Genomic DNA, 12,490 nt, shown 5'->3' with positions numbered 1-12,490 from the left:
TGGTGCTTAGGGCCATGGTTTAGTGGTGGACTTGGCAGTCCTGGGTTAACGGTTGGACTTGACAATCCGAAAGGTCTTTTCCAACCTAAATGATTCTATGATATTTAATGTATTTAGGATCCATATGCCTTACGATACTAAACATAACTGATCGTGTCAGGGTCTTCCTTACTTCAGGATGACAGTGCTAAAGTCTCCAAGAGCGCAACTTCCTTCAAGCTGCAACTGTGAACAGCAGATACCAACAGTACACCAGACTGGAAACAAACTTTCAGAAGACAAAGGGGTTGTGTATTAACTGCAGACTCCACAAGCTTCTAGAGCTACTCTGAAGTAGTTCCACACCCACGATCACCACCTGGACCACACTAAGCTTTCATCATCTCTTGACAAATGTGGCCTACCTAAGGCAAAGGGTAAAATCACTGACGTACTGTCAGAAAAGCTACTTACCCAAAACAGTTTCTTTTGTCCCTCTCATTAAAGGCAGATAAGGACAATCAAAGCACAATGGCCGGAATACTGGCAAAGTAACCTGTTAAAACCAAAAAGCCTGAGATGGAGGCAATTAATGAAGTTCTCATACACAGGAGATCATCCCATCAGATCCTGGTTGATGGGAAAAAGAGGAATTCCTCAGCATCCTATGGAAGATGAAAGTTTGTCATTAACACCAAAATGCCTTTCAAGTCACCACAGTAATCTTGTGTTTGTGACGGAAAAAATAATAAAATTCAGTGACTGTTTTGTTTTTCCAGCATAGCACTGATGCTTCTGCTTACAGAAGACAAACCTGTTCAGAGCTTTTTCGTACAAATCTCCACAAATAAATCACTGCAAAATTATAACTGAAAACATTTAGATCCTTCTAGATGACAAAGTGATGACACCATCACAGTCTTTTCTGAAATAACTTGTGACCTATGGGCAATGACTGACAACCAGATCCTTTTCTAACTTCAAGTCAAATAAATGAGAGGGCACTGAAGAGATGACAGCTCAGTTTAGCATAGCCAGTCCCTGTCAGATAGCATTTAACCTTTTAAAATTGTATTATTAAAATATGTTTCATGAATGCTTAAGTATTAATGCCACAACTGCAAGCCCGGCTGCTTCGGATGAAGAAACACCCATTCAACACAACACGAGGCTATAAAAAGCACTAGTTGTCATATGAGACAATGCCTACACATATTACTGACAACACACAGAAGGCTTTGGTTTTTTCTCCAAGCTACTATTAGACAACAAATCACTGCCTCATGATAACATACTTTTAATAAAGGAGTAAAAAAAAAAAAAAAGAATCTGATTCAAATAACCTCATTAATACTACCACAACCTATCAAATAGTTTTAGGTGCTTCTATGGTCCTCACCCTGGTATCTGCAGGCCGTAAGCTGCAAGGTTTTTACCTCAGAAGGTCTTGTAACAAGGGGTGCCTGGTATCAGTGAGGCCACAGTTTTGTGGGAGACCAAGACTCTGTGCCTCTGTTCTGAATTCCCAGCTAGTGCCCTAAGCTTGTGCAAACCTTTCTGTGTGACATTATCAACCGAAAATACAAATAATTTACAAAAATGCATAAAGTAATGTAAAATTATTTATTATTATTTTTATTTGAATAAAATTTTGTATTTTACCAAAGGTACTTTTGTTTTTTGTTTACAAAGCCAAAAATGTATCTGGATCACTAGTAAGTCAGAAAGAAATATCAGATGAAAAAGAACATTTTTTTAATGACCAGTTACCTGAGTTACAGTGCAATATTTAATTTCAGACAGTATTGCTCTTAAGACTTCTTACAGTAAGAAACAATAAGCGTTTTCAAGTCAAAACCTAAATCAGTGCTTGTCATAAATTTAAGAACTCTCATGAACCAACACCACCAAGCATCTTACATGATGTATACTCTACATTTTTGCTTGCTTCTGCAATAAATTAATACCCTGGATAACTTAAGTATTAGTAAAAATATTTACAAAAAGAAGATAAAACACAGTATAAAATTTTTTCAAAGATACATTTCTTCCAAGAAACAGTTTGGTACCAAGAGTGAAATTTCAAGTCTTACAAAATTGCTTCTCACTTATTTAAATTCATGAAGGTAAATAAATAAGATTGAAATATACAAACACTGATATCCTCATATGGGTTTATGCAGTAAAAGCGTGTATCTCTTCTTGAGAGTATCCGAGATCCTTCAGGTATCTGAAAGTCAGAAATCAAGTCAGTAATATTATTATTCAGAACCCCAAATCCACCACAGACACAGCTGAGGCATCACTTCAGCACCACTATCTTGTTTTTATTCAGACATGCACAGCAAAGTTTACCTTTGCAAATACATTCAGAAAACAATTCATGCCTAGGAGCTCATATGTACTACATGATCTTTTAGGATATTGAAAAGATTTGTAAAAATAAATACAGATATCATTTGAATTGTCTCAGATTTCTCAAAAGGTAGCATAATTATTGGCCAATTCCATCCTCCATTAGATCCATGCACCTGACTTCAGCAGGGCTGCAGAAATGCAAGTGTCATCTATATTGGTTCAATATTTTGAAGCTGGGCAAAAGGAAGTGAGAGGGCCTTTTATCTTTAAATATATGGCATATAAAATAAGGAAAGTATTAGGTACAGACAAAAATAAATGAATGCACTAATTAAAAAAATAAAATCAAGATATACACTTATGATGGAAGAACGGCTTTGAATTTTACAACTTGATTTGTCAAGCTAACATCAACATAGAAAACTTATTTCCTATTAAAGAACCTTATCTATGAACATCAAATTAAAAGCAGCATTTACAATCTTGGAGAAAAAAAGTCATTGTTAAAGAGACAGTCTTGGAAAGTTTTGGACAACTTACTGGAACACATGAATTTTACATATTGCTGATACTTAGCTACACACTAAATATACTCTTCAATTGTTGGGGGGGGGGGGTTGTTTGTTTGTTTGGGTTTTTGTATTATTATTTAAAAGTTTTCTTGCAAGGCAGAAAATGTAAAGTTGTTTTTGAAAGACTACCAAGTCAGAAACACTGTAGCTGGTTATATGATCAAACTTTAAAATTCCTTGTTCTCTAGTTCATGATTTAAAATACTCACTCTACTCCTTGTTCTGTAAAAGGTGTTGGACCACAGATGCAGATAAGCACTTTGGAGTCCTTTCTGTTTCTTTTCACAAACTCAGAGAGAAGAGACGGAGAAATCTTCCCCTGTTTACCCACCCAGTCCTTTGTTGGTTGTGAAAGAATGAATTGAACCTCAAACCTGGTAAGCAGAAGAATATTTCATAAATATTGCCTCTGATCAGAAATCTGCTACACTAAATGCTAGTGACCAAATCCTAGGATTACTTTCCTGTTCTGTTCAGCTCCCACTGCACAATAGCAGATGTCACAGACATTTAATTGTTCCTACCAAGTCAATCAAATCACCTCCAGTATTGTGTATTTGATTATTTAACCCAATCTTACAATCTTAATTTTAGCTGTATATTTCACCTTACAAAGAAAAACATCTGGTACCAATGAAGATACTAAAGCACAGATTTTACTGTTCTGTTATTCACTCATACAAATGTTGGTGTAGCTCAATACGTAAGTAGTAAAATAAGAATGCTTAGCCAAACCTGCAAGAATGTCAGTGCAACTTCTTTAATGAGAAAATACTGTAACTGGCTTTAAAAAACCCATTAACAGAGTAGTTACTGAATAAAAAACAAACACTCTTGTGTATCTGAAGCTCCTCTTGAAAGGGACAAAAGGTTTTTATTGTAAGTTTACACAATGTCTAGACTATCAAGCTTTGAATGTGCCAGACATCACCAGGTAATCAAATAATATTGATTTTTCACTTCAATATTGTGAAGGAACAAGTGAAATTAATTTGTTCACACAATTTCAACTAAGAATTAGGTAAGCATAAACAAAATGTACTTCTATTGTGTAAAACCTAGGCAGTGACAATTTCTTTAGTGATAAAAGCAAGGGTAATAAAATTAAAAGGCAACCTGATATTCCTGTGTCTCCTGACTGAACTACAGCCTGCTAAACAAAGCTGACATTACATGTGCACTTGCACATTTTAACCTGCAATATTGTAATTGAGGAAAACAATGCAACAATTAGACCGTAAGTAAAAATGAAAGTAACAGGCTTAATTTAAACTTCGAATTTCTGATTAAGTATTTTCTCAACTAAGTAACACCAAAGAGACTTTTCAAGACTTAAATTCAGAACGTTGCTTCCAGGGTACACTATCCTTTCTCTATCACTTCTTTGCTTCTCTTTGCATATCTGTACTTTCTATTACTAAGGCTAATTTTCTTTACTTCCAGAAAGCTTCTCAGACAGTCTTAAAGATCATCTCATCTAACATACTGTCTCCAATAAACTCCTATTAAACGCTGTCAAATCAAATCGTGGGCTTCCTATGGGACCTACAGAACAAACGGCATAGCCTGCTGCTATGCAGCTGCGACCAATAAAAGCACATCTCCTTCCACTCCCTAAGTCTCATTAAATTCTTAGCTAAGAGTTTCCAGAATCAGGATCTGTCTAAGCCCCAAGCCTTGTTCTCCTATACACTGGGATGGTACGAGCTGTTCTCTACAAGACTTTTGAATACCTTTCATCTTTAAGAGCTAATTGCTCTAGTTGGTTTCTCCAAAGTATATCATCTTCTGTTTTGTTGAAGAAGATCAGCTTCACTGTCCTTAAAAAAGAATAAAAAATTAACTGCAGATTGTTTCTTTATTTGAAAAAAATATTAAAGAACCAGAACTTACTGCATTATACAGAAACATTTCACATTTTTTGCTTGGGTTTTTTTTACAACTCTGCAATCCTCAAATCTTTTTGCCACTAACCCAGTATAGTTTCTTTCTTGCTGTACCTGAAATTCAGTTGGATTTGTGACCTCTCTCCTAAATGTCATAACCCTGTCTGTGGCTGTAAGCCCTAGCTCAGGAACTGCTGTCCTAAGAAAAAATAAAGTCTCTTGAAGTTACTAAGACATGACTGAAATTACAATATAGCTTGCCAAGTTTTATCTAGTGGTTTCTCAATATTGTTTGAGCACTACAATTAATAGCTGATATATAGACTCAGTACACTTGTTTAATATAGGTGAAACTAGAATTTCAGGAAGGTTATGTCAATATTAATTTCATAAAGATGGAATCTAAACACATAGAAGTAAGATAAAATTACCTCGTATCTTGAAGAGCAAACTACAGCTCTGTACCAGGTTATCTTATTCCTACTTTACTTGTTGGTTTAGAAAATCTACCTGGAAAGCTACTATTTGCAAGCATTATATTTGCCAGATAGTTAACATAAAAAAATAAATGCTCTGTCATTACGGTCAGTGCTATTATCTCTTCAGATTTTTACGCTACAGTAGAGGTAAAACACAAAAAGACCGACTTTAGAAAACAGAATTTACCATTTGATGAAGTCGCACAAACCTAACTTCTCCTTTATAACTAACGACAGACTAATATCCTGGGGACAGGTGATATAAGGCAGATGATGTGCTGTTAAATGCAAGCGGTTCCTGAACTACACCCCACAGGGCCTTAAGTGACGGTTGGGTCTTTTCTACTCAAGCACAGCTCCGAGCGGAGAGAGCTGTGGTTGCTGCGGTGCCAGAAGCAGTAAGCTCAGTGCCCTGCTTGCAGGGAGCCGGAGCACTGGGATACCGCGCACAGAAGCACGTGCAGAGCCGGATGGGTACCCGTCAGCTAAGCCTGCTGGTCCTGTACGCCACACAGCCCTGCAATTCCAGTTCCGTAACATGGCACTCCACGGCCCAGCGTCCCTTTTACACATGGCTGACTCTGCTTCCAAGGTGCTACACACAGTTTATATGACGCTGCTCAAACGATTAATTCCCACCTCCACCTCCTCTGTACCCTGCAGAGAGCCACCTTTCACGCATGCTTCTCAGATACGCTAGGGTTTCTGCAGGGAGTTTGTGATCTCCACCTGTTCTTCAACTGCAATTTAAAAGGCTATATTCTCCCAGTCTGAAGATACCACATTTTTTCTGACTTCTGATCTGTCATGGTCAACCAGAAACTAAGTACCACACAGCTGCTCACTTGCTCAATCCCTCCCCCCCCAAGGGACGGGGAAGAAAATCAGAAAGGAATGTATAACTTGAGCATTGAGATAAGGACAATTTAATAATTAAAATAAAATAGGAGGATAAAACCCCCAAACCATAACAATAATATAAATTATAATGAAAAGGAGGGAGAAGGCGAAAGGAATAAAATCCAAAGGGAAGGGAGGAAAAACAAGTGATGCAAAATACAACTGCTCGCCACCCACTGACCGATGCCCAGCCAGTCCTCCAGCAGTGATCTGCAGGCCCTGGCCAGCTCCCCCCAGTTTATATACCGAGCATGACTTTCTATGGTATGGAATATCCCTCTGGCTACTTCTGGCCAGCACAGCTGTCCTGGCTGTGTCCCCTCTCAGTTTCTTGTGCCCCTCCAGCCCTCCCTCTGGCAGGACCTGAGAAGCTGAAAAACCCTTGACTTAGTATAAACATGACCCTGCAACAACTAAAACCATCTGTGTGCTGTCAGCACTGGTCTCACACTAAATCCAAAACCCAGCACTGCACCAGCTACTAAAAAGAAAATCAACTCTATCCCAGCCGAAACCAGGACATAACCTTTTCCCCTTCTGCAGTTTAGTAGCACTTCAAGGTATCAGGAAACCTCTTACAAGCTACATCAGATGCCAAAGATAAGAGATCATCATCTACTTATGAGAAGCACGTTCATTTCTCGCTGCCAAAAAATAAAACTGAGGCATGACCGCTGTATATAATACACATCATCAGCAGCATTATTGAGAGAAAGAAGTTCCAGATGCAGTACAGCTCAAAATAAGTTACAACATACAAGCTTTGGAAAACTTGCCTGGTATAGGACAAAACAGCCTCCAAATCAGCTATGCTGCATCTATAAATACTAAAATCATCTTATTCAGAAGCCAGCATGTGCCAAAAATTTAGGTTGCTTACATGCTTCCCAGGGCCCACTTCCCTGAAAACATGGAAAATAAAGCTCACTTGAAGAATGTAGTGCTGTCAAAGCTGGCATGGTGCACCACAGCATCAAGTGTTACTCAGATGGGGGAAAAACGGTCAATTAAAAAGTCAATAGGAAAGCTATATGTTTTGTTCATTGGGCACAGAGGTAGAAATTGGTTATTTGGAGAATAATGCTTTGAGACATCCCTCGCTGATACTCCCCAGTGTAGATAAATGTATCTGCTGCAGTACTGCTCAGTACTCAGCACTATAAGAGAACAAAAAGAAAACAAACCCTCAAAGCTTGAAATGAACTGGTAACAGTTTTGTGAGAGATGAGGGAGAAAACAGCTAAAAGGAAGGGGTGGAGATTTAGATACGCTCCCCACCAGTACAGAAGAGTTGGTTGACAGAATGATAACCAAAGTTTAGGTAACGTATGAGAAACTTCATCAGCCCTTTGGAAGGAAATAGGGAGAATCTAACATACTGGAAACTACTTCAAGGGATGTAGATTTTGATAAACTCAAAAAAACGGGTATGCAAGGTCTTATAGAAAGCTGTACAGAGACAGGAGTTAACGAGATCCTTAAAGGAGTTTAACACAGAGGAAACAGGTAGAAAAAGTTATAAAATCACCTTCAAAACAAGAATGATGAGGAAAGTGGGACACTATATTGAAACTGAATATAAGAACAGAGTGGTTACTTAGGAATGAGAAGCTGGAGACACAACAAGATACAACTACCATGGAGAATCAAGAATAGACTGCAAGATCCCGTACTTACTTGGGAAAAGCGTTAGCCCTCTACCTAGTGTTTAGTGCCTTTATGCCTCAGTCTTCTTTAAGAAACATATCCACCTGATTGCAGTTATACACCACCAGTAAAAAGGAGCAAAAATATCTCATCTTGAAAAGGAAAAAACAGCACAGAAGACCAATATTCTTTTTTAATTACTACTTTGGTCAAATACATTTTGGACTATAAGAGAGAAACAAGGCTGAAAGGAAGAGCATTATGACTTCATGCACAAAAGGATACTGCAGACAGGAAACTTTTTTTTTTTTTTCACATTTACCACAGGCAAGAAATAACAGACTTAAAAGATAATAGGGAGACTTTGGCTAGACAGCAAGAATGGCAATCTAATGATCCAAGCCTGCTACATCACAGCAAATGCTGCCTAGGGAAGCTGCAGATACTCCAGCGTTCACAGTGCAGCCCCAGAGGTTCAGCAGCACTTGCCCAGCGCTGCAGACACCAGCTGCTTCTGCACCCTCAGGTGCCAAGGCAGTCATTCAAATCCTTCCTCAACTTTCTGCAATTCACATTCTAGCATGTGCAATCCAAGTTTACAGCAATTTTACTTTTCACGGTAAGATAATTTAATGCAAATTTATATTGTTTATATATACATATAGTCTCATGTACATAAATAGTATATATAAATACATATATACACACACATATTAAAGACATTTGTAGTATTTTGACAGAATCACAAAACGGTCAGGGTTAGAAGGGACCTCTGGAGATCCCGAAGAGAAAGTGAGGGTTAAAGAGCAAATCTAAGGCCAAGAAACCAAGTTGCCTAGAGCAGTCAGAAAATCTAAGCTTTAAGAGTCTGCATATAAACAGAACCTGTACCAGATCAAGTCGCTTCAGCACCTAACAAGCCTCCACAGCCAGAATTCATTTACTTTGACTAGTAAGAAAAGAGATGTTGCTCCATCCTAAGCTAACTGTGAGCATTCAATTCCCCTAAGAAATTCTGCTGAAGAGAGTTAAAATGAGCCACTCTGAAGGACAGAGTATATATAAACACCATTTGTGTAACGGTAGTCTTTCACACGTTATCTACTCAGCTTATTCTGGATATGAACAAAATGTCAAGATTTGCAACTTTTACTATGCCCTCCCTAGTTTTACTTTCATATTATCACAACTACCTCGACCTGACAATACTAGTTTTCCCGTTCAGAAGAAGAAAAAAAAAGTATTCCAAATTCACTTAGTAGTGCTTCCCCAGCACTGTGTCAGTTGATAGGTTTATTTTTTAGATTCACAAAGCTATCCAGCCACCTGTTATTTGCTACTAACAATACAGGATGCTTTGGAACAGCCAAACAGCACACAGTCTCTCTGCTCACAAAACAGGATTATACGTAATTGCTGAACAATAAACAAGATAAGAATGATGTCTGGATTTAGATTTTTTTTTTTTCTAGAAACAGATTTCTGCAGTACGTGTCATCCTTTTTAGCTCTACTATGGAGACTAGTGTCCAATTAATCTCTCTATGTTGTTTCAAAATGTGCTTCATAAAGACATAATGAACCAAAACATCCCGTGCTTATATTGCATAAAGCTCAGTATTCGAAATAAATCCCTATTACAAGAGTTCAAATTGAAATGGTACAGGAAAACAATAGCATGTTTGTTGAACTGTTCTCTGCAACAGCTTTAAAGAAAATACAGTTCAGGTATATTTTTCATTTTTATACTCTCCCGAATTCAATAGTTTGACAAAAATCTAACCTGCTAAGGAATTCTGCAAGATGTGATTCTAGAGGAATATTTTTTCTAAAAGCAAGGCAAGCACACCTCATCTCTATCAAAGTATGCCCCTACAGTAACTCTTTGCATTTCCTTTTGAAGTTGAGCTATTGTATACTCCCTTACAATTGTAAATGTACAGTCAGATCAAGCATAACTACTAGTTCTGGGGTTCTGAAGGACCTAAGGAGCCAAAACACCCTGTTCACTTGACCAAGAACAAGTAATGCTTCCTTCTGTAAATTTTACAGTCAGAGTACAGAATGCACAAGCAATACACAGCTTTTTATCCATTTGAATATACATAATACTATGCTTACATAAGTTGCAATTTTGTGAAAACTGGAACTCATCTAGTAAAAATGTGCTACTGTTGCTTAGCAGGTGAAAACAATATATAAGTATGCTACCTACTCCAGTATATTAAAGAGAAGCCATAACTAAACAGTTCTAAGCCTCCTCGGTCCAAAAAAAAGTATCTACATTGAAATATTTCAATACTAAAAAAGGTACTCAAATGCAAAGCTAGTTTAAAACAAACAAAACAAAACACTCACAAAAAAAAAAAAGCGCAACACCAATCCTGCCCCCCTCACAAGTTTCTATTTGGTGAGCTCACTTGTATCATAACTAAAATCCAAGATGCAAATCAGTCCATTTTGTTGATGGTAGCCAATACCCAAATGTGTGTGAGTCGCCTAAGAGTCTGACAGACTCTTCCCTAACGAATGCCAGCTTTTGGTATAAGTTGAAGAAAAATACTTTTGTGCCTTTTTTTGTTATTTTTTTTTTTATTAACACTGAGGCCTGCCGATTACATTTCATTCTTCCTATGTATTTCTCTAGCTTGGGGTTAAATCATAAGAAGCATACATACCGGACACAACTAACTTCGGTCAGAGCAAAATTCAACAGTTTAACCATTGGTGTGAAGCCTGTGCCTGCTGCCAGTAGAAAGAGATCTTCTGAAGTCTGAACCTGTGACTTCTTGAAGTTACCTTCAGGACTGCTGACAGAAATATAGTCTCCTTTGTAGGGAAAAAAACCCCAAACAAACAACAAACAATGGTAAATGTTAATGAGATGAAGACATGCTAATTAGTATTCTGATTTTTTTAAAGGCCCCTTCATCTTGCCTTCATCTTTGCAGTATTATGGTTCCTTTCAGAAAGGTACTATGCATTTCACACAAGGATCATTCGTTAAAAGCACAGATGTTCAAGTTAAATATCTTGCCTTGATAGATTTTACACTATATGAGTACACAAGCATTTTTGAAGTCAGTGTTAAAAGATCTGCCTCCATATCTGAAACAGAAAAGGAAGTGCACCTTAAGTCTCATAAAACAGACCTAGCTTTCTTTATCTGAAAGTACAAAGAGTGGCTCTAAGAGTCTATACAATCAAAGTGGTCAACTGTAATTGTAATACAGTTGACACATCTGAACAGTTAAACAGGACTGATTTGGAAGATCAGTCAGAAGAACTTTATATAATGGGCAACTCCCAGTTGCAGTGAGGATAAGCCTGTACATTCAGGACATGGAGAATAAAATTGAGAAAAAAAAAAAAAAAGTTATGCCCCAACGTATAAGTAGATAAGCACATTACAATACCCAGACAGTAAATCTGAAAGAACAAAGCAATCACTACAAAACCAAACACAAAAATCCCCAGCATACACTTACCAATTTGTAGGTGGTCAAGTGCCTGTGTGAACAGCCCACAAGAATAAATTTTAATCATTAAATATATATGTTCACCATCACGGTGAGATGGCTCTTTGAAATCCAGTGGCAAAAAAGGCAATACAGGTGTGTATGGTTTTACTACTTCTGTCCCTAGACAGAAGACAAAAAGATAGCTTAATATGGAAAGTACTCTACATCCAACAAATTTACCACAAATGCCAAAATAAACAAACAGTAAACAAATAATCTGTTTATCCCATAAAAATAACACGATCACATGCTTTTACACAAGCATGTTACTTTCCACTGCACCAGTTCTTATTACAGTAGCCTTCCACTTCCAATGAAAACCTTCAGGCCACTGTATCGTATGTTATTTCTACACTACTTAGCAATTCAAAACATTGGAAGAAAAGATCTAGAGTCATCCCCAAAGAATATGAAAATCTGAACATTTTTATTTCATTTCAAGTACCGCAGTTTGTTTTTTTCTAAATTGGAATATCAGATTTTTAGTACTGCTTTAGTACTGATCATATCTTCTTCCATTATAACTTCAAAAAGCTACTGTATAATGATAGAAAGATTGCAAGACTTCGACACCAGCAAAAAAATTAGGTAGGGAGGAAAAGGGAGGACAAAACAGTTTGCAATTAAAGGATATTTAAAAATTCTTCTGAGAAATCTCTACCATGCTTAGTTCAGCGCAAGTAAAATGACCATCATAAGCATTAATATGCAAATTTTTAAAAGTACCCTTAAAAAAGAATAAACCAGCTGTTTCTTTGACTTCCCATTTTATTTTTTTTAGGTTCACCTTTTACAAAATTTTGAAGAATAGCGCTTAAACACTGCTTTTCAAGATGCATTCCTCTCACAATCTCATGTTATCCATTAACATCTTGCAACTGGAGTGTAAAGTAGTGTTACCATGACTACTATAAATCCCTCAGAAGAGGGAAAAAAAAACCAAGGCAAAATTCAAACACAACCCTTCACATGCCAAAAAGCTGCAAACTAAAAGGAACTGACTAATCATACATAACACACATACAATGGGCTTCCCCCCCTCCTACAAAGTAAACAAACACCACTTCAGTAGAATGTTTTAAAGGAAGAGTAGAAAGAAGAGGCATTAAGGTCACTAGTGAATGCCAGCCACCTTGAGAGTTAGCTTTC

At 37.3% G+C, this 12,490-nt stretch overlaps 1 protein-coding gene across 3 annotated transcripts in view; it reads right to left on the bottom strand.

The window, feature by feature from the left end:
- Positions 1–1,588: 1,588 nt before the first annotated feature.
- Positions 1,589–12,490, bottom strand: part of LOC101916182 (cytochrome b5 reductase 4) — a 44,609-nt gene continuing 33,707 nt past the window's right edge. For all 3 annotated transcript variants that reach the window (XM_055810445.1, XM_055810443.1, XM_055810444.1), the window contains 5 exons: positions 11,309–11,461; positions 10,499–10,649; positions 4,643–4,729; positions 3,119–3,283; positions 1,589–2,209 (listed from right to left, as the gene is read on the bottom strand). In XM_055810445.1, coding sequence (XP_055666420.1) covers positions 2,155–2,209; positions 3,119–3,283; positions 4,643–4,729; positions 10,499–10,649; positions 11,309–11,461 — 611 coding nt within the window. In that variant the 3' untranslated portion in view covers positions 1,589–2,154. The remainder of the gene's footprint in view (positions 2,210–3,118; positions 3,284–4,642; positions 4,730–10,498; positions 10,650–11,308; positions 11,462–12,490) is intronic.

Source organism: Falco peregrinus, chromosome 7 (genome assembly GCF_023634155.1).
Source record: "Falco peregrinus isolate bFalPer1 chromosome 7, bFalPer1.pri, whole genome shotgun sequence".
NCBI classification, from domain to species: Eukaryota; Metazoa; Chordata; class Aves; order Falconiformes; family Falconidae; genus Falco; species Falco peregrinus.
The sequence above is the reverse complement of the archived record's forward strand: the minus strand, read 5'-3'. Positions and strand labels throughout refer to the sequence as shown.